This window comes from Megalops cyprinoides, chromosome 7, assembly GCF_013368585.1.
Source record: "Megalops cyprinoides isolate fMegCyp1 chromosome 7, fMegCyp1.pri, whole genome shotgun sequence".
Lineage (NCBI taxonomy): Eukaryota > Metazoa > Chordata > Actinopteri > Elopiformes > Megalopidae > Megalops > Megalops cyprinoides.
In genome coordinates, this window is record NC_050589.1 from 36,162,828 (window position 1) to 36,189,863 (window position 27,036).

A 27,036-nucleotide genomic window follows, 5' to 3' on the forward strand; every position below is an offset into this window, starting at 1 on the left:
CACTGAACACTGCTAAACAGAGTCAGAACAGAAATACAGACACACTGAACACTGCTAAACAGTCACAGTAAAGACATAGGCACACTGAATACGGCTAAGCAGACAGCCACGGTAGATATATAGAAACAGTGAAAACTGCTAAACAGTCAGTCAGAGCAGGGATATAGACACACTGAACACTGCTAAACTACTGAAACCTGGACATGTAGCACTTCTAATATTGTTGACTCTTTACATGGCTTTTTGCTTTTGTTGTACTCTGCCTCACTTTAGATGAAAGCGTTTGCCAAATGAATAAATGTAAATGTAATGCTAAACAGTCAGTCACAGTAGAGATATAGACACGCTGAACACTGTTAAATTGATCATTGCCAGAGGAATAACAGACAGGCACAGGAGCAACACAGTAACACTGAACTGGTGCTAAACAAGCAGACACAGGGGAAATACCACAGAGCATTATTCAACTGTGAGGAGTAGAGGACAGAGGAACAGGGGACCAAGTGGAGCAGGACTGTCACTCAATGTGGATATCATGCTCCTCACAGATAAGGACGTACCTGACCCAACTGACTGAACATTCAAGCCCACCCAGTCTTTCCTGAAAGACACATGCCATTCCAATTAATTACTTCTTTTCAGTCTCTTGGTGCCATACACTGCATTCCTTTTTCAGGAAAAATTGGTTGGCCGTTTTCATTTACTGTTAGGACACTTTATGAGTCAGTGGACTTTACAGATGACTGCAGGCAGGAATCACTGCTCTGAGCATGCCTTTGTCCCCCCCCCTCCCCCATCAGCTGGGAGGCAGTGGTACAGTCCAGCAGGCTCAGAGACACCATTTCCTGTCAATCTGAGCTGCTGGCTGAGCCCTCCATAAACACACACTGCCCTTCCCACCTCTGTTTCTTTCACTCACTTTCCTCGTTTGCCTCTTTCTTCTTTTTTGTTCCCCCCCCTTTTCTTTCTTTCCTATCCCCCTCCTTCATTCCCTCATGATGCTCACCTTTTCCAGCAGCAGCTCAGCTGGAAATAGGAACAGCATCGTCCCAAAAGCAGATCTATACAACTCAATTAGCCTACATGACAAATGAACTCAGGAGAAACTGTCCCTGCTGCCCTCACCCCCTGAGTTTCTCCGCCCTCTCTGTAATCTCTAGTTATTCTTTTACATTATTACTATTATTACTAATTCATCTCTAATATTTCTGTGAGATCTTCTGTTTATCTGCCTTCTCAGGTGAATACCCCCACCCCAACACATGCAAATGGACCTCCCATCACCCTTTGTGGGCATTAATGGTACTATAGCAGCTTTATTCACATTCAAATGTAGCTACTTAGCTTGGTGTTAACTTTGCAGATGGATAATTGACCTGTACCTGCCATAGATAATTCTTAGTACACAAACACACATTTTCATTGAATACTTTCAGAAAGACATTGATTTACTTTAACTTACTTATGTAGCCAGTTACATGCAGTCCAGATTAAATGTAACAAGTTACAAAATGGATCCTAAATGTACATTCCTAAATTGCCTTAATTGGCTTTATCTGATAGACTGTCACAACCTCACAGCAGGGGGTCTATCTGAGGATAGAAAAGGGGGTGTTGAAACCTCTGTTGGTGCTGAATCAGTTTCACATCATTTCACACATCTACTGATGTGCAGTATGTGTGTTATATATAAAGATATGTCTTTTCAAAATACTCTTACACCTTAAAAATCCCCTTTCAACATCCTGAATGGTAAACAATAACTGTAAGTAAGCTATAAATGAGATTAAGCACAGAAGTCTCTATTCATTACATGAGCAATATATTAATAGTCTTCATCATGATTACAGTGATAGATGTCTGCAAGTTTCAGGCATATTATGATGTCCAACAATCAAAGGATGAGTATAAAAACAAACACATGTCTGTCTGTTTTCACTACAGCATCCATTATGGAGAGGTTCAAGGCAAGTGAAAGGGTCACTGTTTTGTATATAACTCAACTCTACAATTTCAAGTCAACATACTGTTTGGAAAGTGAGTCAGGGACAAATTCATCTCAGGAAAACCATTGTTTGTACCATTATTTGTATTCAGACAACAGCAAAGTTTAGCTTCATGGGCATACTCACTAGTGTTATATTTGGTGCTAAATAGGTGGGACTCATACTGGTTTGTTCAGGGGTTACATCCCTACTTCTTACCACAATGCTACACTGCCACCCCAGTTGATCATCATTTTCTGTGCAGTGCACTTGTCAGACATTGGGAAAAGATGCAGTCAAACATATACTAGGCATATGTTTGAATGCATTTTTAGGTAAAAGACTGCAGTGAAGTTTAGTCTTTAATTGGAAAACCCCCAAGCACAATAATGATCCAAACACACATGCGTCAGCATCTACAGGGAAAACAAAACAATCATTCCAGCCAGCCACTGCAATCTACAGACCTCAGTCCCACAGTGCCCTCCTTATTTACTCATATCTTCATATGAATTCTATTTAAAATTTGAGTGTGGAATATTATAACTGAACATACGATGGTGTCAGTGCAATGCAGTATTCACTGATTTTCTCAGTCTCCCTCCTTCCCTTCCTCTCTCCCTGCGACATCTAATTCAAATTAAAATTCAAATACGCCTTGTTTGACAAAAGATGATTATGTTGCTGAAGCACTTGTGCCATCATTTTTTGTTTTTATTGTGTTACTTGCACATAACAATTAAATCTCTCCAGTATTTAGCCCATACCGTCTGTAAGGCTATGGCAGGTAGACATACATCGGGCCGCCAAGTTTCAGGTGTTGCCTATACACCCAGAAGCAATTTTTATTTTCTCTTCACCTTGCAGACATAGAGACTAACCCATTCTGTGTGCACAGAATTTTAGGGAAGTATTCATACTTAAAGAAGAGGTGCTCAGTAGTGTCCCTCTCTCCCCTTCCATGCTAAATGCAATCATGCTTGTATAAGAATGGCCTCCAGATTCAATTATTTTCGACCAAACTAGTACATATTGTACCATTCTCTTTCCTTTCCATTTCTATTTATTTCTCCTGACCTCCTGCTTTGGCCTGTCCTGCTGGCTGTTTCGGGGAGGATGCAGAGCGGGCATTGTTCAGTGCACTTGAAGTGACCTTAAAAAGACCAACATGCAGCGGTTTCATACTGGTTCAAAGAACAGACAATGGTATACGGGCATGGAGGGTGAACAGGGGCATGCTGGCACACGTGTGTGTTCGTCCACCTCGTTTGACATGGACCGTCTGCTTTAACACCCCTCTCACCTATTTTGGCACCCTCATTTATAATCTCTCCCTCGGTCTATCACTGGCCTGTGTATGATTCGGTTGAGCTGGGCAGATCTCCTTTTGTTGGAGAGCTCTGTTTGCGTTGAACTGAGTCCTACACTGCCAAAGAAGTCAGAGCGGTGAGCGTGGATATTAAATACACACATACTCCATACTGCTGACACCCCTCTCTCCCTCCCTCCTCTTCCTTCCCCATCCAAGAAGGCTGAACTCTGGAGGAAACCCCCACTGGGCCACTAACTTTCCCCCCAAACTTATCCTGCCCCTCCCTCCCTCCCCTCCCTGGCTCTCGTTTTCTCTCCAGTGTTCTCCATACTTTTCTGCCTCTGTGGCCTCAAAAGTTTTCCTCCCTTAACCCTTGTTCTTATCCCCCCTCTGTAGATCTGTCCCTCTGTATGCCTGGAGTCCTTTGTTTTCTTCTAGTTTAATTGTCCATCTGCTCCTTTCTGTTTCACTTTCATGCAGTACATTCACAGACAAAGGCATAGCTTTCTATTTGAGTAAAAAAGAAGGAATACATTTTCTCTCTCTCTCCCTCTGAAAATTTTTTCATCCTTCTCTTGGTGTTTGGCGGTTTTTCTTTAGCTTCCATTTGTTCTCCTCTGCCATAATCTCATTTGAACGTTGAGAAGCTCGTAAAATTCAAATTCAAATTCAAACTCAAACTCAAGTTGTGCTTCACTGACATGACTTCACAGCGTGCAGTGTTTCCTAACAGGGTTACAATCAAGAGATACACGATACACTGGCAATGGCATTGCCTGTAGTGCCTCTTCTTCTATTTACCCCTATTTCTTACTTCTATCTCTCTTTTTGCTCCGCATTGTACTATTCCCACCCTTTCTCTCCCTCTCTCTTTCTCTCATTGTCTCTCTCACTGTCTCAGTTCAGTTCAACGCAATCCTATTCAATGACCCTTTATTGGCTGGGCAACAAGTTAGACGTCCAAAGCAGATACGTAGAGAATATTATGAAGTGTACCTAAAGCGCCCCCTTTTCTCCCTCCATCCTCTGTCTGTCAGTGTCTCTCGCTCCCTCAGACTAACTGTGTGTCTCTCTCTCTCTCTTCTTCTCCCTTCTCTCTCGCTCTCTCTGCTTGCTCCGTCCTTCTCCACATCTTGAGACGATTACCACCCCCCCCCTCGCAGTCAGAAGAACACAGAGAGTACAGAGGGAGTGAGGGGAGCTGCAGACAGGAAGAGAGAGGCCCATTATTTCTCTCTCTCTCTCTCTCTCTCTCGCTCTCTCATACAGAGTGTGTACACAGAGTAAGACACTGCTCTGTGGCAGAGAGGCGGTCACATACCAGCTCTTCAGCAAGCGTTTGGATCAGGTTTAACTACTGTTCCTCCTTGATCTGAGCGACAGATAAGGCAACAGGCGCCCCTTTTCGCATTTGCTCTGACTCTGAAAACCCAGACACTCTGCCCCCCCGTGGCTTTACCATGGGAGACGTGAACTTCGACTGCTTTGGCCGCCTCTTTTGTGGAGGAACAGCCCTCAGTCCCTCCATCTCGGGACAGACTGCTCCGTGACGGAGGAGATGTCGGGTGCCATGCCTGTTACCCCCCAAGCCTCCGGGAGGCGTGGCCATCACACCCCACCCCCACCCCCACCCTGGGGGCCAAAAAAAGGCAGAGGCCGCGTTGCGTGAGAGTGCAGATCACAGTGCGGACGCCAGGGCCAAGCCAGCCCCCCGTGCCGTCAAGCACCCCCCCCCCCCCGGCCATCTCCCGTGCTCACAGATGTCACGTGACGGCAGAAAGGCATCCATCATGAGGCGTGCCTGGAGCGGTGTCATACGCGTGTCAAGGTCTGAATGTACAGCTGATCTTATCCGCGCGTCTAAGGCAAACACGCACTACATCACCTGCGCACTCATGGGGAGGCTGCACCGGAAACGCAGCCCCGCCAACGCGCTGTACCGCAAGGCACACTGCCATTCTCCGCTGCGCTATCCATCCTGGCCATCTCTCAACTGGAGAGAACGTTCTATGCGTTTAATCTCATGACTTCTCACTGGAGTTACTCAACACGAGGACCTGCAGCGCGCACACAAACACACACACGTTTTTGGACAATTTAAAGTTGGCTGGTGAAAGGGGTGTCCCCTGCTCCCTCCTCCCCAACTCCCTGAGGCCATGCCCACTCTTGATGAGCCCTCCCCTTTCCTCTGTGAAACCCCTCCCCCTCCCCCTCCGCCATTGCCCGGTCCCCGTCCTGCACGTGCCCACATCAGCCTGTGAGGAAAGACGAAAAAAAAAGTGCCCATCTTTATCTCTGTCTGTCATCACGCAGGATGACCCACGCGTTCTCATTCTCCACCTCTCTTCCCACTCGCCCCTCTTTACAATCTAACTACTCTCTCATCCTTTTTGGTTCTCCTAACAACCTAACCACTCTCTCTCCTCTCACTGGCGTCTTCTTACAATATAACTACTCTCTCACTCCCTCTCTGCCTCTGGCTTCCCACTTTCCTCCCTGTTGGCAAAAAAAACCCACGAAAACAGGATAATCATTTGAAATGGATGACATTTTTCATCCTCAGATTAAATAGCACATTTAGTCCCTTGTGTGGTTAGAAACTTTAACCCTTAATTCAGGGATTTTGCACGCAGTCAGTTTCACTCAAATAACCTCCTCTGCATTTTGAAACCTCACTGTTTGTTTTTTCTTCCTTCCAAGTTAGAAACACTTTCATTTGTTTAAACAAACGGCATCTTGTGGTTGTCCTAGTTGACACCATCTGATTCTATCTACTGAAGTGTGTTAAGTTTGGAGTGGCACTGGAACGGCAACCAATCACATGTGAGAGCTCCAAAGAGGACATTCATTGATTAGGATGGAGGGGAAGAGAGGAAGATGAGGAGGGGGAGAGGGAGGGAGGGGCAGTGCGCCTGTATGAGTCTGTGGAGCTGATGTTGCATGTGCTATCAATTTACAGCATTCCCATGCAGAACACTTAATTATGTGTGTTTCAACCAGAGGAAGCTGAGGCTCTTTGCAAAAAGGTCAGTGTAAAATTTTGATTGAGGCAGGGTTGACAGACATCAGACCTGTCAGCTTGGCAGTGAGAGAGATAACTGTCTCGACCATACCACAGAGGCGAGAGCTGTACTGATGTTAACTACTTTAAAAAGTGCCAGCCGAGCAGTTGCACCAGGGCTCTCAAAATCGCTGGCTGAAAACTGGTTCTCACTGCAGCCCTGACCACAGACCTTTTGGGAAAACAAGAAAACAAAAAGCTGAAATGGAAGCTTGGGACTGGAAAAAAGTTGAAAGAGGAGACACACACACACACACACACACACATACACACACACACACACACACACATACACACACACACACACACACATGCGCACATGCACACGCACAAGTAAAAGCGCATGTACAACTACACACATAAAAACAAACACACATACACACACAGAGCCACATGCACACACACACACACAAGCATAAGTTCATGTACAACCACACATGCACACACACACACACACACACACACACACACACACACACGCACACGCACACGCACACGCACACATGCGCGCACACACACACACACACACATGCACACACAATACACACACACATACGCAGTGGTCATGCCAGTTCTGAGAGCTCTGTAGAGTCCTGAAAATTAGAGACATTCTAGTGGGAAGTGGTTTAAGATGGAATGGAAAAAGGAACATTAAAAAATGAATGCCACATTTTCATGGAAAAAAAGATAACAGGAAAATAAAGTTACTGTAGTGTTGAAGGGGTTGAGCACAAACAGCACATTGTACCTAATTATTTATTTATATAAAACTGGAGCTGAAGAGCTGGGTTGCAGCCCAGTTCTGAACTGGCAGAGGTCTGTGTGTGTGTGTGTACAAAAGAGAGAACATGTGTGTGTATATGTAAAACAGGGAGTGTGTGTGTATGGGTGAGAGAGGATCTTGTCTGAGTTTGAGGCAAGTTGGATATGTTCCTCAAGGTGGCAGTAGGGAGCAGCTATGGCTGGGACGCGGCAGCATTTCTGTTTGCGCAAAGAGAATCAATGTTCTTATAGAACGAACTAAAACATACGCCTTCGACACAAATTACCAAGGAACCAAATGAGACTCCAGGCAATTTATCTGTTAGAAAAGGAAATAAACACGATGTCAAATAAAAAGTGTCCACATTTCATTGGGATTTCATGGCAGGACACATAACCTAGTATCTTAGCCAGGCTTTCTCTGCTTCTGTGACTCCCCCCACCACCCCCTGCCCCCCTTTGTGGAAAGCTATAGAGTGTCCCAGAGCAGCCTTGATGTTATCAGCGGTGAGTGGGATAAATAGGCTCCCAACTGTTTGTTTGAAGAGCTAAGATAATGACAGGGATTGAATGATAACAGCTCCTGCACAGATACAATGAATCCTCTCAGACACAAGCGCGCGCACGCACGCGCGCATGCACGCACGCACGTGCACACACACACACACACACACACACACACACACACACACACACACACACACACACACACACACACACACACACACACACACACACACACAGAATGTTGAGGTTCGGTTTTCACACGTCTGCGGGGATGCACCCAGAATACCTCTCACTGAGTGCTGCCACGCAGCTCTCCCACCCCCTCGGTGTCTTTGTCCTAAACAGGTAATTCCACAGCCTGTGCCAACATCGCAGCTGTGGGTGGTGCTCCAACCTGTCAACACTGCTCTCACCAAACACACCCAGCCAACGCAAGCATGACCCCGGCTACCATCTAAAAGCAATTTAGCAAGGAGCTCAAGTCTCCAAAGAACGCAACACTTTAAAGACCCACAGCTTCTCTCTGCTTATCCCAATATATTGTGTTTCTTCCCCCCCCCCCCCCCCCCCCCACCCAATCCAGCCGGCAGACAGACTTGACAACAATGGAGATTTTTCCTGTTCTGAGGTTTGGAAGAAACGGGCAGTAACATGTCAATGAAGCAGTTTGTGACACAAAGGATGAGAGAAGGAGCCGGAACCCTAAATACAGGCTTAGAGCCCTGACCATAATGAAAACCCAAGTGCCCCCGCCTCAACCTGGACTGCAGTGGTTCAGTTAAATTGGGTCACCTCTCTCCTCTCACCTCCTCTCTGATGTAGTTTGCATGGTGCCAATTGCGAGTTTTAGCTTGTGTCGATTAACGCAATCGATCATCTGTGTGCCTGGTCTGTGCATGTTTTGCGTTGCATTTGTACTGGATGTGAACGTGTGTATGTGTGTGTGTGCGCATGTGTGTGTGCGTGTATGTGTGTATGTGATTGCATATTTCCAGACTGGATGGGCTCTCAGATCCCTCCACACTAAGACGTCAGCCCCGGGGGGCTCTCCCTCTCACACTGAGCTCCTTCCTGTAAATACCGCCTGGATTAGCTCTGGAGCAAAGGGGGGTTTGGGGGGGGGGGGGGGGGGGGGGGGGTGTTGATTGACGTCTGAAAGACTGGCTCGTTGCTTCAGACATGTCTCAACCAGAGACAGCGGGGAGGAGGGCTCAATAGGGAGGCTGAGGAATGGGGAAGGGGGGTGTTAGAGAGTTCTGAACATTTTCCTGTGTTGTCCAAGCTCCCTATCAGCCTAAATCTTTTGTACAAAACAGAGTGACCTACCCTTCCCCAAATTTTCACTCACCTTCTACATCATCCCCCTCTATCCCCTCATCAGCCAATGCAGGGGAACAGAGAATCCCCCCAGACTCAACAGGTCAGCAGCCCTCATTTTATTTCAGCTTGTTATATTTTTTCTGGTCTTTTCAGTACAGTTCAGTACTTTTTAGTACTTTCGCCTAAAGACCATAAATATGTACTCAGCCCCTCTAAACCAGTGTTGTATTTGGGTCGGACTGGTATGTCCCAAGGCATTTATGAGGTACGTGAGGGGTGGGGCCCCGTTTCCAGGGCTTCAATCAGGTAGAGAACGCTGCTAAACTCTGGTCTCGGCTGTGGAAGCCAAGCATAGTAGGGTCTGGTTAGTGGTGGGATAGGGCAACTCCAGGAAAAACCTGTTGCAGTTGGAGGAGGTGATTTCTGGTCACTAGGGGGCCACCTTCCCCTGGATGGACATCATACATGAGGCACTGCCTTCCAGATGAGAGGACATGTTACAACCAGCTCTTATTTTAATGAGAAGGGGTATTAGTCCCATTGCTCTGGTCAAATTCCACAATTAATCATCCTTCAGTCTGATTGGCTGAATGCATCTCCACTACAACAGATGTGTGATGTTGTGTAACATGGCACTAGAGATGTCCCCTGTATTGTAGATGGCCCAGGTAACTTTCCTTTTAATGTAATGAAAAAAATGTTGGAGGTCGGTTCCCATATGTAAGGTATCATACTACCAGGGCACTGAAAGCTGTTTGACTATAAATGGCCACAAACAGTGTTGAACATCAGAACCTTAGTGAGGTAACCTTAGTTAGGACATGTTCATGCCTATTCAAAGAACTGCTTTATAAATGTATTCTTGTGCTCATGAATTGTTACTGCTTAGAAAACAAAGCAGTAATAACAACACACAAGTCTCTGGTTCAACTGAGCCTATTCCTGGAAATGGGGTTTAAAATCCTAACACAAGGTGGAGGTGTGTGTGTGTGTGTGTGTGTGTATATTTGTGACTTATGATTTGCCATGCCAAAAAGAGGGTGTAAAATCAAACACAAAATACAACCACCCCCAAAACATGCATGATACGTCTGTCTCCATCTCATTAAATATTAAAGCAAATTTACACAAACTGTGTGAAATTCCACATGAAATCTACTGAGCTTTTGATTCATTTTCAACCAGTGAACAGGAGCTTTAAAAACCAAGCATTATGCAGTATGTTACAATATAGAAGATGATTAAAGGTTCAGATGTGTCTCATGCTAACCTGAGCGCAGATTTGACTAGTGTTGCTCTGTAATGCTGTGTTTGATTTATGAGTGTGAAAGGGAAAAAAAACTTGGTGAGGCTCTGAACTGTAATAAATCTCTAATAAACATTTCAGATTGCAAAATAAACATCTTTTTTAAACTTTGAACGACACTAAAAATTTAGTGGAGCCGTCAATCAATCGAGTGGCATTTTTGGACAGCATCATTAACGACGGCGTTGCTCTAATGCATTTGCCAGAGCATGACCAATGCCTTCTTTGGCAATCTTACAGTATTCCTGCAAAAACAACACACCCATAATGCTCAATGTGTTCAGTCACAAAAAACACATAGAGAATATCTACAAAGATGAGTTTAAAATCTCTGCAGTCTGGGTAAAATATTGCAGCAAACAAACAAAAAAAATTCAGATAAAATGATCACTGTATCTTAACCATTACCCTGACAACTGTCACACTTTCCACTGAATGTACAACACCTCCCCTTGCATGTATGAGGTACACGTGCCCTTACCTCTAAAGTGCTCTCCCCATGACAGATGTCTTCCATCCATAAAACTGAGGAGTGTGGCCCAAAGGCACATTGGTCATACCTGACTCAGGTTCAATGAGTTTAAACGCTTGGTGACTAACATGTCAGTCTACACGTACAATTCTACATGCCTCGGATCTTATGGGGCAGGTCATTCAGCTTTGTGGTTGATTTGTGACATTTTGTGTAGATTTCAACACATTTAACGGTCCTTTACACAACAAAACTGATGGTAGATTTACACAGCATAGCTAGGGTCGTAGAAATGTTCCTCTCTGACTCTGTCTCTCTTTCACTCTGCCTCTCATCTCTTTTTTCCTCTCCCTCCCTCCTTCGGTCCAAGCAACCACTTCTCTCTTGCTCCCCTTCTGCCTCTCCCTCATTCTCTCTCTCCCTCTTTCCGTTCTCTCTCTCGCTCTCATTTTCAATTCAATTCGAGCAGTTTTATTGGCATGACAAAGAGACATTTGTGTTTCCAGAGCACAATCACATTTTCAGCAAACATTGCAAAGTTGATTTAAGAATAAACAAATTCATGAGTTTTTAAAAAAATGGCAACAAGAAAGGATATAAATGAGTAAATTTGCCATTTAATTAATTACATGAATTGAAATGATGAATGCAATAAAAGCCCAAAACAGAGTTACAGCCATCCTTCCATGCGGATACTTTGCTTCCATGACAGTGCACCTCTCTTCTTCAACAAAGGGTGGGCAATTACTGAATGATCCACAGTGTAAGGACCTGAGGATGAACCAGTATATCTCAAAGGTGAAATTCCTTGATGTTTTGAAACTCTGAGCCTTGAGTTGCACAGCCTGTCGAAAGAGCCTCTGTATCCTAGTTTCCACTGATCCACCTCCCATCTTAACTGAATGTGCGCCGATTTACTGCTACAGTGCGGCTGAGTCTCAAATATCATCACAGTTTAACCATTCTAGTGCCTATGTCTGCCCATGCTGCACGTGCATTTGTAAAAACAGAGGAGTCCACTGTTCTATTTACGAGCTTTGTTATACTTTTAAAGCATGCTGCAAACATTTTGCCTCAGCTGAGGCCCCATCCCATTTCTATTCAATGTCTACATTGAAAAAAACATGTCTTCAATGACAAGTCCATTCAACTGCACCGATCAGCATCCAGTTTTACATAAATTAGTGACAAGTCAAGCTGCAATTTTGTATTACAGTGCAAAAAATTAGGGCTTCCCCCAATCAAAGATTTTCCTAGTCGACTAGTAGTCGTTAGTTCAAGCCATTAGTCGACTAGTCGTCGCACGTTTATGATATTAATTTAATTATTTAAATATATATTTTTGGGGCATCAGAAAATGGTCTAAGTTCCAGGCCCGAGAAAGAATGTTATAAGTAATATTGTTAACACTGTGCTACGTTACAGAGAAATACAAAACTGTAATAATGAGCCTTTAAATTATAAATTTAACAATCTCCGAGCCACCTGTTAACGAAAATGCTAACGGCAAAAGCGGTAATGACTCTGAATGTGTTGGAACAACCAGCAAGGAGACTGTTGATTTATTTCAACACAGTATAACATAACGCAACTTATGACGTTGTAACACCAACACAACAACTTGAAACAAATGATAAATAAAAAACAGAACATGAAGTTAAACATGCAGTAAGCGAGGTAATTTAGCTTCCCCAGTCACCACGAACACTAGGATAAGCCTAATAGCGCATATGACAATATATTTATTTAGCCGCATATAGCCTTAAGTTTGCAATTTCTTAATGTTAATTAGGCCATTAATTATTTAGCATAATGGAATAACCCTTTCGCGCGGACGGTCACACCGGTGTGGAAAAATTCTAGCTAATTTTAGCTTTGAGGAAACAGCAATTTATCGTTAGAAATATAGCAAATGCTAACTGAAAACTATAAGAAGCTTAATAACGCTACTGAAAACATAACAAACCATGTAACGTAACACGCACGCTATATAGCATAAAATAAGTTAAGTGCAAAAGGGATAATATCGTTAGGCTACTTAGGGGAGAGCCGGTACGAAAGTAACACTTTTCAGATAAACGTCATTTTAAAAGAACGTTACAGACAGAAACTAATTTTCGTTGTGATCCACAACTCATGTGTGGTCTATCAATACCAGGTGCTACTTTGTACAAATGTGGAACGACTTCGGTATAATAATATAAGAAGTATCGTTGTTACTGTAGAGAGACGAAAGAAACAACTGTTACAATCGTCCGACAGTGACTCCTGACAGTTAAACCTGACTTGCTTCTAAACTGAAAAACTCCGACATGGCAAACTTGGATGTGTTAAAAGTACTAATTAATCGGTCAAATGATCATGACTATGACACACGAAACAATAAACACAACTTGTCATTCAAAAAAAATTACCGCTAGAGTGAATTTACTTCCAGATTCTCGGGTATAACTCCGCGAAAGTACGACGTATACACGCGATTTTTCGAGGTTCTGGTAAGTGTTGCATGCTGTAAATGCTGACGCCGTCAGGCATATCAAACTTGTATGGGCTCGGAGAAAATCGCCATGTTACTTTAGTACCGGCTCTCTCCTACATATTTCAGGTGATAAGTCATGATTGAGGTCGACGAATGATAGGCGAATCTTGGCATGCAGAGTTTGCATGTCACCTTCTTGGGGTCGTCCTTTACACGCTCAAAATGATCCCACACTTTGGATGATTTCCTGCCCGACATAGTCTAATAACTTTTTAACAAGGCGCAGCTCCCGAATGGAGTTTGAGGGGTTTTTTCTGCAACTAACCGATCAAAGAAAACTTGGTCGGCTAAGACTCTTCTCATCGACTAACGTTTGGTCGACTATTATGGGGCAGCCCTACAAAAAATGCAGGCATGCCTGTCCTGAGCTACTGTGGCTGCTGTGGTTTAGAACTAACAGAAGTCCTGCTGCTCAGTTGCTTAGCATCCATCCCCATCATCTCAACCAATCCCAATGTCCTTTAGAAGGTAGGATTAGCAGGTTGAACACTTATGGCCACTTCTGCTATGAGAGTCTTTCACCTTTCTGTAATCTGTTTCATTTATTTTTCATCTTGTCCTGGATTGTCACCCTATCACCCTCCATCTCTCTCAGCTGATCTGACATTTTGACAAAAATGTTTTAATTTGGCTATATTATAATATTTTAAGATTATTTACCTTGTAGTTCCCTCAAGGGAGTAAATGCTTGCTTGTCATATTTATGCATGTTGTTAAATATAGTTATCATAGCCACTGGCTGGTATTAGACACATTTCAACTGTCATTAGGAAGATGGTGATACCGCACTAACACAAAGGCATCAACTTGCCTACTGCCACTTGATTCACCTTAGCTCTGGGTCCACCTCCTGTTAGTTCCAGGGGTTGTCAATACACTGCAGGCCCAGGTCAGTTTGCAATAGAAAAGCCTCTGATACACCTCAGCTCTGACCTACAGCTACAACAGGTAAATTGAAACACAACCTCTCCAACAGTTTCCCCCCACCCTCATAAAGGAGCAGCTGTTTCTGTTTTCACCAAAACATTTCTTTTCCTTTTCACTTTTAACACCACGTCCTCCTCCCGAGTTACTTCACTTCATATAAAGAGAGCGTTGTTCTGCCTCCCATCCTGGACTCAAGAAAGGTCTGCTTCACAACCTCACTGCCAACACAGCAGAGGAGAAAAAAGCTCCCTTCATCCTTTACCACTCTCTGTAAAGCTGCAGAGTCACCTCGGGGCATCTTGGAGTGCTGGACTTAAGAACAGACCTGTCCATGGAACACAGCCTTTCTTTCTCTCTCACTCTCTCTGCCGCCTCACTCTCTCCCTCCTCTCTTACACACATGTATACATGCACACAAACCCACAGGCTTGTCCATGGAAAACAGAATATTTCTTGCAAACTCACTCACCCACATGCACAAAGGTACATGCACAAATAAACACACATGCGGCCCCACACAAATATAAACATGATTCAAGTAAATGAGTGAAGTGGAAAAAGAGAAGTAAAGAAACAAAGAATGCCATTTTCACTGACAGTATAAAGCTACACCCTAAACTACTTTTAAAATAAACATTACAAAATACAGAGATGAATCAGTTGTGTGCAAGAAAAAAATATATGTACACTTACACAGTGCTGCCATCTCTTTTGGAAGGTCCGCCCCAAATCTGCCGAAGAGGCTTCCATTGGCCAGCAGGTCAAAGGAGGAGTGGCTCCGGATGGAGTTGAAGGGGAATGGGTAAACAGCAGGCGGGAAGCCTGTCATGTGACCCACCTGCCGTTCCCTATTGGTGGCCATCGCAGCGGCGCAACCTCAGGCCTGTGGCCTGACACTGAAGTAACAACGCAGGGGCCGCGATATCCAATATCAGAGATTTTGGGCTGCAGAGACGGAGCAGTTTCTGTCTTCAATAACCAGAATGTCCGATGACACAGCTGAGGGTCCTACCACTCTAAGGCGATCAGGTGACAAGACGAAGCCCAGGAGTGAGAGAAGGCCAAAGGGCTGGCTGGTGCTACATCAACACGTAGTTCAGAAAGCAGACCCTGAAAAAGAGAAGGATGCATAAGGAGGGGTGTACAGCCTCAGTCTCTTCGGAGATGGACAAACAGCTGCAGTATTGCCATAAATCTTGATTAACTCATTTGCTAATGTCATTAGAGCAAGTATCCAAGTACTCCTTCTTGCTTAGCAAAGTTCACCTCACATCAACTCAGTCTGTTTTGTTTTCCTGGTTTTCCTGGGTAGGGACAGATTTTGCTAAAGCAGTAATTTGAAAATGATGTGCAAGCTTTTCTCCATAACCAGAGAGAGAACAAGCAATTGAGAGAAAGAGATGGGGAAAGAGAGAGAGAGAGTGAGAGAGAGAGAGAGAAAGAGGGAGGGGCAACAGATCCACACAAGGATGGGAAAAAGTTGAAAAAGACAAAAAGCAAAAAAGGATAAGCAAGAAATTGGGACACAGAGGAGGAGAGGAATAAAATGGGCAGAACAGAGGCAGATGGAGAGAGAGAGGGAGGGGGAGAGAGATGGAAGGGGAGAGAGAGAGGGGGAAAGAGGGAGAGAGAGAGGGGGAAAGAGGGAGAGAGGGAGGGGGAGGGGGAGAGAGAGAGAGAGAGAGAGAGAAAGAGAGAGAGACCGTTCTTGTTCCAAAGTCTGCACTGATTCCAGGCAACGCCATATGATTTAAATCACCAGGACTTCACAAGAAAGAAGCCCTCTGTTCCCTCTGCCAGCCTCTCCGTCTCTGCCCCCTGGAACCAGGGGCCCGAGCACGGGTTCAACAGCATGAGAGAGTCTAGCCACCCGCCGCTCCTTCTCCATCCCTACCCCCGCTCACAAGCCTGGCAGCTTTAACCTGGAGCCCGCCCTGCCCCGCCTCGTCCTCTTACTGTCTCACTGCCTGACCTGCAGTCACTGGTCCACTCTCCTCCCTCCCTCCCCCTTCTCCCTGTCCAGTAGCTTGGGGTCAGACACACTCACAGACACCCCACGCGCTGCAGGGGAGCAGCACACGGGCTGGGAACGGGCTGGAAGAGGGAGCCTCTTTCTCCCCCTCGCTGGAGCCAGAACGTCGTCCTGTTCCATGTTTTTTTTTTTTCTTCTTCCCCCAGAGTGACTTTATGAGTGGGTTGTGTCGGCTGCTCGGTTTTTAAATGTGGTTTTTATAAGAGCGGAGCCAAAGAGTCCAGCGCTTTCTGGAACTGCTGCGGCTTGTGAATCAGGGAAATATATGGAAAAATCCTGGTAATGAACCGAGCGCTCACAAAGGAGGGGGGAAAAAAGACCCAAGGCTGAACTGTTGAACCACACAGAAACAGAACAAGGAGCACTAACACAGTATGGACACTGGGGGGCACTGCAGGGAGTGGTAGAAGACTGTGCCCATGAGGGGAAAAATCCCCCCCCATCTGCCCCCCCAAAACACACACACACACACGCCCTTCCCCCTTCCTTCATCCCCTCTCTCTTTCTCTTTCTCATTCCTGCTCTCTTTCTTTCCACAGAGCCAGTTAATTACACCCTACTGCTGCAGGCAGCTTCAAACCGCCGCTAATTTAGAGTTCCATTACAGTAAACTGTTCCACGTGTGCGTCCGGAGGCAGAACAGGCAGGCTGGCTGGGGGGGTGGGGGGGAGGTGGCCACGTTTCAGGAAGGAGATCCCCCCCCACTACCACCACCAACACCCCCACCCCATCCCTACCAACGCTACCATCATGTTCATCTATCAATCCTCTGTCTCTTTGACTACATCTCTCTCTCACTCTCGTTCACTCCATCTTTCCCACTCTTTTGCTCTCTCAATTTCCCTCAGCCTGCTCTCCTCACCTCTGCCCCTCTCTCTCCCTCTCTGTCTTTTCAAAGTCTCTCCCTTTCTCTCTCTCTCTCTCCTTTTCAATTATTGCTTAATCATTCTTCTTGACTTTTTGAAATTTCAGATTACTCACCACCACTCACAAACACACAAAAGCACATTAGCACGGGACAAAGCACCTAATCTCTAATATCCTGATTCATGCTCCATGTTAATTGGTGTTCGTCCATGAGCATGCTTCTGCACCGTTCACACCTCTTTCCTGCCTGTGCTCAAGAGTTCTCCATTTCTATTGTGTTTGATTGCTCGACCATGTGAGACCATGGCAACAGTAGCATATGAAACAGAATTTGAAATTCAGAGCCACTGACCAATCACTGGAGAAACTGCTATGGAAGAAGCCAGGAAGCAGTAAACAGTGGTGCAGTGCAATCAGATTTGATTTCATCAGGCTAGGGGGGTGTCCTCTGAATTCGACTCTTGAGCTCATCATGCAGCTCCGCAGCAGTGTGGTGTGTTCAGCAGAATACTTCTCAGCAAATGTCCACTGAGTATGTTCTCCCCAGGGAAATCCACACAAATGACAGAAGGAGCTACAAAGATTCCTGATTTGTTCTGGTTATGACAAAAAACAAAACCTGTCCTCTTAATTTGTGATAAACAGAAGCAAATAAATATAACAAAGATGTTTTTATTTTTATTGATGTACTGAGTACACGTCTATATCCACTTACTAGAGCTATTGCTGTTAAGCACAACAAGAAGAGCTTGACACCAGTGCCCCGTCTGGCATTCAAACCTGCAACCACCGTGTTAAGTTCTCCTTACACTATGCCATTGTGGTTCTCGCTGACTTGTTCAACATAAGTTTCCAAGGAAGAGTGAAGGAAGAACATGTTTAGGATGCAGTCCAACACCGCCTGGTATTGAAGTGCTGGCCATTTGTGAACCTTTCAAGATAGGATCAGAAGTGGAACAGCTGCCATGTTTGGGTTCCTTCTGTTATCAGTTGCAGAATTATATATAATTTTCTTTAAAGTAAAAAACATTTTACACGTTTTTCTCTATCGTCATTGTTTGAGTTGACTTGCTTAGAATTAGCACTTTTGCTTCAAGCTCGCAAATATGATTAAATATAATGAACGCCATCAAAAAACCTGCACTGTTTCACCAGTCGCACAGCTGCAACACACACTAACTGTCAGAAATAACCACAGGTCGTCGCCGTCTTAATTGCTTCGGTGTGACGGAGAAGCCCAGGTTCCTTCGACAACGCCACGGATACAAGAAGACAGGAAGGCTGTAGCGAGGTCAAGCTTTCCCTGTATTAGAGACCCGAATATCGGGACTTCCACTTCTTTCCAGAGAGCCTTTTTTTTACATTTACATTGCCTAGCACAACTTTTCTTAGTAAGTCTAGTGCTGTATCTCGTACAAGCCATGAGTCATTGATGGATCACTCAAGTTTTTTTTTTTTTTTTTAATTTTGGGGCCTTTATTGAAAAACTCAGAAACGAACCTGACTAAAAGGAAATTGCAGCTGTAGACACGAAACAATGACATTTATAATAATGCGGGTGTCATCAATTGCGGAATTATTTTGCCAACCATCCATTAATCTTGTCTTCGGTTTGTAAATTCGGTGTTGTCAGCATGCTCTATCCAGCATGTAGCCGCATGTAACCATTTATGGTGTTTTTTCTCAAATGAACAACATATTTGTTTGTGTGTGTGTGTGTGGGTTTCGAAAATAAACATTTCTATAATATTATTTGGTGCCAGAAGGTAGGCACCTATACACTCATTTTAAGGAGTAGGCTACTCACCGGTGATAATGCATTCACGATAGCCGCGTTTGTCTTATGTCGTTGAAACCAATGCACTTGCTCTTATCTCAAGCCGTGCAGCCAAACATAGCGCTGTTCATATTATTTCTGTAATGACTTGTACGAGAGTAGTAGCCTACACATGAAAGCAGCGGGTAGACATGGATCACTTGTGACCTGCCCCCTTTCCCCAAGTCGCCGGTAAAGAGTCCGTGCAGAAAGCTCCACGAGGTCTTTGATGGGCCGTAAAGGGCCACGCTGCGTGGCAAAATTGGATTCTGTAACGGCTGTGGTGGGCAGAAATGTGGTCCGCTTTCAAGTTTCAGACAGTTGTGGCAGTTTAGGCGAAGCAGTCATTTCTGTTCTAAGAGCAGTTTACCACGTAAGGGTGCCAGTCGCGGAGCACACTGAAACCGTGGTGAGTAAAAACTCCCAACTGTAATGACAGTCAGTAGAGGGCATGCATCTGACACCCTTACAGCGGTTGTTCTGTCAACCTTGCAATCTCACGGTTTCGTTACTCGTTCAGATCCGTCGTTATCCTCTGCACGGAAAGACAATGCAAAATAAACCAACACATAGTTGAGGCAATGCTCCACCTAGCGGCGGCGAAAGGTCGAAATATAATTGCGACCCAGCCCTTCATTTGAGCTTTTGTGAAGTCCGACAGTCAAGAGGGTATTTTACGTCAGTACTGTACTTAGATGAGAGTTAACCAGATTTTAATACAAGTCGTCCTAACGGCTGCCGATTTCTCAGACGAAAACACAACAACAAATCAAGGCTTCTCCGGAAGCCATGAACCGCAAAACCAAAGGACGTGGTTTTACTATGCAGTCGAAGCAAGTAGAACGAAGAGGCAACGCTTTCTCGGCAGGTCTTAAAATTACAGCCTCTCCCTGCGCTGGCTACTGTAAATTTGACGTTACAGTTGGTCAGACTATTTTGCACACGTAGCGGTCTGTCTTATATTAAAGCTAAAGATAAGCGTTTAAAATACGCACGGGGGTTTCTTTACAGATTTACTAACAAACTAAGGTTGGGGTATTTATTTATTTATTTATTTTACAAACATAAATGTACAAAACTAAAGCCAGGCAGAAACAAATTTTCAGTCCCCAGTTTTAGCTTTGTTCTATTCAGTCATCGCGCATTCATAAATCTTTTAAATCTGCATGTTTCAACTTCTCCTTGCTTCTTTCCATCTTCAGCGTGCGAAAACATGATTCATAAAACAGTAACGTCTGGGACTACGGGGCTGACAAGAGGTCATTTTATTACTGACTGGGGTCACAATGCACTGTGTGCTTGTGTCTGGGAGTGTCAAGCCTGATTGACACAATCTCTGCTCATCCTTTCCTGTGTGCTGACTGATGCTATCCACAGACACTCTCTCACCAATGCCTTCTCTCTGCCCTCTCCAGTGCTTTGGTACCTTTTGCCTTCTGTAAATCCTTAAGTGGTAATTAATCTAGTGAAAGAACTGGATAGGACTTGTCGGGTAAGTGCCAGGGGAAACTTGTTGATTTTGAGCTCCGGGAGAGCTCTAAACACAATTTTGGCTAGATTAAGCTATACATAATGTCATAATAAATACTTTATTGATATCTGAGATAAAAGAAAAGACGCGATTGACTTTTTTAGAGAACATGCAGCTGTGTTGCATTGGAATTAGAAGAAAATACACAATGAGGGATTCAAAGGTTATTGGTTAGAATCCAAGCAAGCCAAACTTTTAGAAGCCTTTATACTTCTGATACCCAGATGGGGCACAGCAGTTTTACCCTTGGAGATAGATACCAGAATCACTTCAGTAAAAAATCTAGATGTATAAGTAGATAGTATGCAAAAATGCAAGTCTCACTGTATGCCAGTGTCTGCTACTCAAACAAATAAACATACAGATGAAACTTCTAAATTGTTTAACTGTCACAGACCCCATTGGTCCAAACCAAAACCTTTACACTCCACAATGAAACACAACATTAAAGTGAACCAAAATGTGAGTACGTATAGCTGACCTGTCCATTTTATAACTCTAACAATGCCATAACACTTAATCTGCATTCTCGGTTTAATGAATTATGTTGTTTCTATGCATGTGCATGGAGGGAGTTTCACTGATGAGTCCATCAATTGCATCACAACTGTCAAGTGATATCAGATCCAGATCAGTATTCAAGTGACAGCTTGATTAGACCTGATTAACCAAGCCCAGCTGGAGCTAAAACCAGCACTCAGAGTGGACCACCACAACAAGGAAATGCCATACCTAAATCAGTTTTTTTTCTCTCAATAGAAAATGATGGCATCGTTTATACAGATTATACAGATTTCAACAACAGCTGCGCTCATCCAGAAAGCTCATTTGCATGGTATAGACAATGCAGTTGAGATTACTTTCACGTGCAGACAAAAAAAAATGTAAAAGAATACAGTATAAAAGGGAAAACAAAGAGAGAAAGATAGACACAGATAACTAGAGAAAAATAGAAGACAGATATATAATATTACAATTTTTATATATTACTGTTTAATATTAATTATCAATACATGTTTCAAATGAATGTAAACATTTCCTAAAGAAATGTCAACAAGCATTGCATATGAAAATGAACAAAGCTTTACTCCCTTTCTTTCTGGAAAAGTATATGCAGAGGGAGTGTAAGAGAATGCTCACAGCACCATAAAAGTTCTTTATTTAAAGTGTACCAAGAGTCGTTTTCTGGAAAATCAACCATTTGCATAAGAAAATGAACAATGCTTTACTTTTTTTGGCCAGCCAGACACCAGCCACCCCTCAAGTACTTGGCCCTTGCATGACAGAGTTATAAATGTATGATACATCCAGCTCAAGACTCTGTGGGTTTTGTCTCATAGAACCTCCTTATGTCTGTCTTTAGCCATGGTGGCTTGTACAAAGACCAATGACTAGAGGGAAAAATGAAACTACTTTACATACCTTTATAAAAAGAAAGAATTAAGACAGAAACGCAGGAGGACAACAACCGACCAATCAAGTAAAGTCTAATCACGAAGCACACTGTACTCAACCACCTGAAACACCTGTTTTCCCACGTCCCGCCCAAAATACCACAGCCAACTTGTCCGGACATAACATAGTTTATGTATGCTAATGTTTTAAATAAACAGATAAAGTGCTCTCAAATAAATAGTTCCATGTTAAAACATAAAAGTGAGCACAAAATTTGAACATTTAAAGACTGCAAATATACAGCATTCTACTGTAGCTTCTCAAAGTGTTGACTTCAAAGTCAAAGTTTGTGTGAAGCATTTGATTTGCTACATAGAAAAAATGTTTATTAATCTTGTGTTTGTGCAGGGAAGAAATTATGGTGATGAACGCACCTACATGAGAGAGACAATTTGTACAGCTTTGCCTGCAAGTCACACAAAAATAGCAGCATACTCACTGAGGTTCACACGCGCAGAAACACACAAACATTTGTGCACTCACATGTAGACATACACATGTAGACACAATCATATAAGTGCCTCCACACACAAAACACACATACAGCACAGCCACACTCATACAATTGTGCACGCATGCGCGCACGCGCGCGCACACACACACACACACACACACACACACACACACACAAAAACTGACACATGGCCATGCTCACATACACAATGTGGTCAGACTCACAAACGTGTCTGCACACATAGACAGATGCACACAAACACACACACAAACAGGTTCTCACATGCACAAACAATCTACTTACACCTGCAAAATCTCACACAGGAAATAGTGTCTTCATGGTTTTACTCTTAATTATAGACTAGTGATACAGGAAGAACTGCCCACCAACCCCCCTAATGGTCCCCTCAAACCACCCTGTTCCTCCCACAGTTGTCCCACTCAGGCAACTGTCATAAATTACTTCCAAAAGGAGGGGGAGACAGTCTTCAACTTCTGAAAAGATGCCTGAATAAAGATATGCTACATAAGAACTCAGCTACAGGATCAAAGAGATCCAGACAGACATACTACTGCAGTGCAGAAAAAAGGTTCATTATTAAACACACTCACTCATACTCTGAGCCAAATTCAACTGCTGCATCATTGTTGATGAAAGTGTAATTTGTGCTATAAAAATCGAAACCCCTAGCTGCTCAGCACTAATCTCCTTTGCCAAACCAATAAGCGTTTCATAGGTGTTTGCACAAAAATTACGAAACTGAAGTGTGCTTTTGAAGAACACTTCCCACAAACCTCGAAAAAGAGAGACAAGATTAACAAGCAAGTTGTTTCCACATCGAGGCCTCATATGAAAGCTATCAGCTCTAATTGTAAACTCGCTCAATATATTTTAATCATGCGTCAGACCTTACATGGGAATGAAAGCAACCACAAGAAAAAGCTTTTGTGTTTGTGTGCAAATTTGTGGGAAACGCTGGCTTAAAATAAAAGAGGAATCATGGTCAAACTACGCTGACACTCTGTAGGGAGCAGTCTCTGACACCCTAAAGAGTTGCCATAGCAGCCCTAAAATATATTTAAAAATTCTTCAACATTTCATAGGCAGTTGAATGTAGATCTGTCCATAATATTTTAACTCACCCTGCTCACAGACAGACAAAGAGAAGCAATTACATAACCTCCATTCTATCAGTGGTGGAGGTACACAATAGTTTGTGTGTCACTCTTGACATCCTTTGTCTGCGTGGAAATATCACTGCATTACACTGTGTCATTATTTAATATGTATATGTATTCATATGCAATACTGCAGAAGGTTTACCTAGGCAAATAAGGTTAAGCACTTCACCCGCGATGCAACAATGCTGCTCTTACTGGATTTCAAACCTACAACCATAAGGTTACAAATACTTTGAATGCTACTGCTCCAAGAAGTAAGTGTCAGCTCCCCAATAATGGACATGAACTGACATGGTTAACATACAGAATAAGCATTGCCTGTGCTGAATACAACATGTAATCTTTTCTTTCTGCTGTAACAGTCAATCCAAAATGACTACAGTGTGAGACACGGCTGACAGCTTGCACCACTCTGGGCTCATTGAGTCTGAAGCATGTGGTTCTAAGTGGTGCTCCATCCATTCTCTAACTTTTGGAGCCCCACACAGACCTTTATCTGTAGTATTAGAATGAACTCAACCACTTCCGTTGTCAGGTGGGAAGCATACCAAAGCCCTGTTTTGAGATTTAAATAGATTTAAACATAGCACTTGACTATGATTTTTAGGGTATTACTCAGCAAAATTGTGTCAATAAGTGATTAGACTCATAGGGAGGTCATTCAACTAATGAGTGGAGCAGGCATCTAATTGAGTTGTAAATGCTGTGGAAGGCACGATTGCTGAAACCTGTCCAGTTTTTTCCCCTATTTTGATTCTCTCAGTTGATTTGGACAGCACACTGTTTCAAGGAAGGGTATTGAAAAAACATAAAGCACAACTATTTTCCAAATTTCCCTGCCTGGTGATCAATAAAGTGTTCTTGTTCTTAAATCTTATTTATTTCTGTTGTCTATTCTATCCACATCTAATGCTGGATAAAGAGGTGGAGGTGGGGGGTGTCAAGAAATGGGCAGTCACTCTGTGGTTAAATGAATGTTTAAACCCAAGTTCCGTGCCCTGCTGTTAGCTGTTTGTGGGTATCTGTTTCCAGTCCAGTTTTGTTCTGTCTGTGTTCTGTTTGTTCAATGTTTTGTGTTCTATTTGCATTGTTCTCTTTGTGGATTTCCTTTGTGGAGCCGTTTGTGGGTTCTGTTTGCACTCCATTTGTGGGCTCTGTTTGGAGCTTGTGTTCTCCCGCTCCTCGGCCAAGAACTTCAACTGGACGTGCTGGTAAGCATTCCATCACAGATAAATAAATATGGAATATATTTGTGAGGAGGCCGCCGCAGTGGCAGGGCCAATTAGCGTTACACAATACTCTGTAGTTCTGAAGACTGAGTAACACTAAAATGTGTCCCTCCATCTTAACACAAAAACTCCCTTTGTGATAAAAAATGTGTTCTTAATTAATCGAAGTAAAAAAAAAAATCTAATTTCAGTTCCAAACAAAGTTGCCTTGAGTATGAATGTGCAAATCCCCTCCCTTAGTGGTCATTTCCATGTCTTCACATTCTTGTTTATTTTGGAGGTTGCCAAACAAATTCTTGGTTAGAGTCCACGAAGCTTCTATTATTATTTCTTTCCAGCTTATATGTACTTCGTCCAGTCCCCCCCCCCCCCCCCCACCCCCCGATGGGAAAGCCCCAAAGAGAGAGTTTGTCAGGTAGAGATGCTGGTACTAACCTTTAGATGCACAATACTTTTGGGTCCACTGATCCTACAAAGATTCTTTCTCACAGGCTAATGTTACCCAGTCAAATCTTTGAGTCCCTCTATCCCATTCACATACAGCTTGAAAATGGACAAGTCTTCAGTCAGAGTCCAGCAGACACAATCAATATACAAAGCTTTGTCCATGTGACTAGTGGAAGGTCAGATTCAATCTAATGTGAATGCCCTTTAACTTTGAATAAGGAACTTCTAGAAAGTGATCTTCTGTAGATTCTCATAGAAAATTTTCCTTGCATGACCGCTTACGTTTTGATGTTGTGCACATATGACAAAGGTAAACACCAAATTCTGGTCAGGGGTTTTTACAGAGCTTGTGAAAACATAATTCAGAGCACTGTGTGTCTTTACATACTTGTTTTCCAAGAAGAAAAAGTGTGTAAAGACATGGCGATCCAGCTTTGATCCATGTATGTGTTAATGCATCATTATGGTTCCATCATACCTGTTTAATAGCATAGCCCATAGCCAGTGAAACCTGTTCACTTAGCATGCCTGTACCAGGAAAATCAAGTGTGTACATTTCACAGATGGACAGACTCCAGGCTATGAGACAATTAGCGTTACTGATGAGTAAATCAATCTGGAATTTGAATCTCAATGTACTGGCATGCTTCAGCTGAAAAAGAGTAGCTTCTATTGTGTAGAGAACAGAAAATGAATTTTGGTTCCATGAATGTTTGAGTCATAAGAGGTTTAAATGACCGTTCGCTATTTGTTTCCATTGGTCAATGCTGGCTCAATTGTACGGATACCGGTCTGTTGTGCTTACACAGACTAAAATTCGCGTCACACACGTATCAATGTTCACTGACACAACCCACAAAAATGCAGGCACAGCAACACATACCTTCACACATTCATGCAAACATTATCTTAAACACACATACACAAATGCACACAGAGAAACAGCACGAGAGAGAAACTGTGTGAAGGAGAGAGTAAGTGAAAGAGAGAGAAACGCTTTCACACACGTCTGTTCCCGCTTATGGAAACTGTGAGCAACTTTCATTCTTCTCGCTCTCTCGCTCCCTCTCTCGATCTCTGTCTTCAATTAAAGCTGTCGACAATTTTTTTAAAGTTTTATTTTCATACCATTTAACCCCCCACCCCCTCCACCCTTCTCTCTCATTCTAGCTCTAACTTGTTTCTCTCCTTTGCCAAAAAGGAGAGAAAGAAAAACAACAACGGAAAAATAAACTGATGAACACGTTCATTTTGAAAAGCGCCCTGGAACCCAAACTCACCCGGTCCAATGCTGATCTGGCAGGAGCGCAGATCGGAGGATGACCCAGGGAGGTGATCAGAGAAGAAATAAGGAGGCAAGGGGATATGAGTTCGTTCGTAAGGATCCCTTTTCACAGTCCAGGCTGTAGCATTCTCTCTCTCTCTCTCTCTCTCTCTCTCGATTTCCCTCCCTCCCTTTCCACACAGACAGACTCTCTCTAAATCTCTCTCTGTCTCTCCTTCTGAGAAATCTTTATGCGCTTTGATTCATAAACCGTGGCTGTGTCACATGACCCAACACTTCAAATATACAGCACATTTTTGCACCAGCCACAAAACGCCTGGAGGGGAGAAAAAAAGGCAGAGAAAGCTAAGGTTTCTGTTTTTAATTCTCTCCCTCTCCCTCTCCCTCTCTCTCTCTCTCTCTTTCTCTCTCACCCTCTCTAACTTTTCTTCCTTTCCTTTTAACAAGCACTACCAGCTGCGACCGTACATGTATGCATGCCTGTATATGTAAGTATGTGTTTTTTGTATGTGTATATTATACGTGTGTGTGTGTGTGTGTGTGTGTGT

General features: G+C 43.5%; 1 protein-coding gene across 1 annotated transcript in view; it reads right to left on the reverse strand.

Annotated features, from left to right (window-relative positions):
• The window catches only part of rarga (retinoic acid receptor gamma a), a 50,722-nt gene extending 24,115 nt beyond the window's left edge, over positions 1–26,607 (reverse strand). Inside the window, exons 1-2 of the mRNA XM_036534446.1 lie at positions 26,484–26,607; positions 14,885–15,301 (exon numbers count right to left, since the gene is read on the reverse strand). Of these exons, the coding sequence (XP_036390339.1) occupies positions 14,885–15,053 (169 nt within the window). The 5' untranslated portion in view covers positions 15,054–15,301; positions 26,484–26,607. The remainder of the gene's footprint in view (positions 1–14,884; positions 15,302–26,483) is intronic.
• Positions 26,608–27,036: the final 429 nt, after the last annotated feature.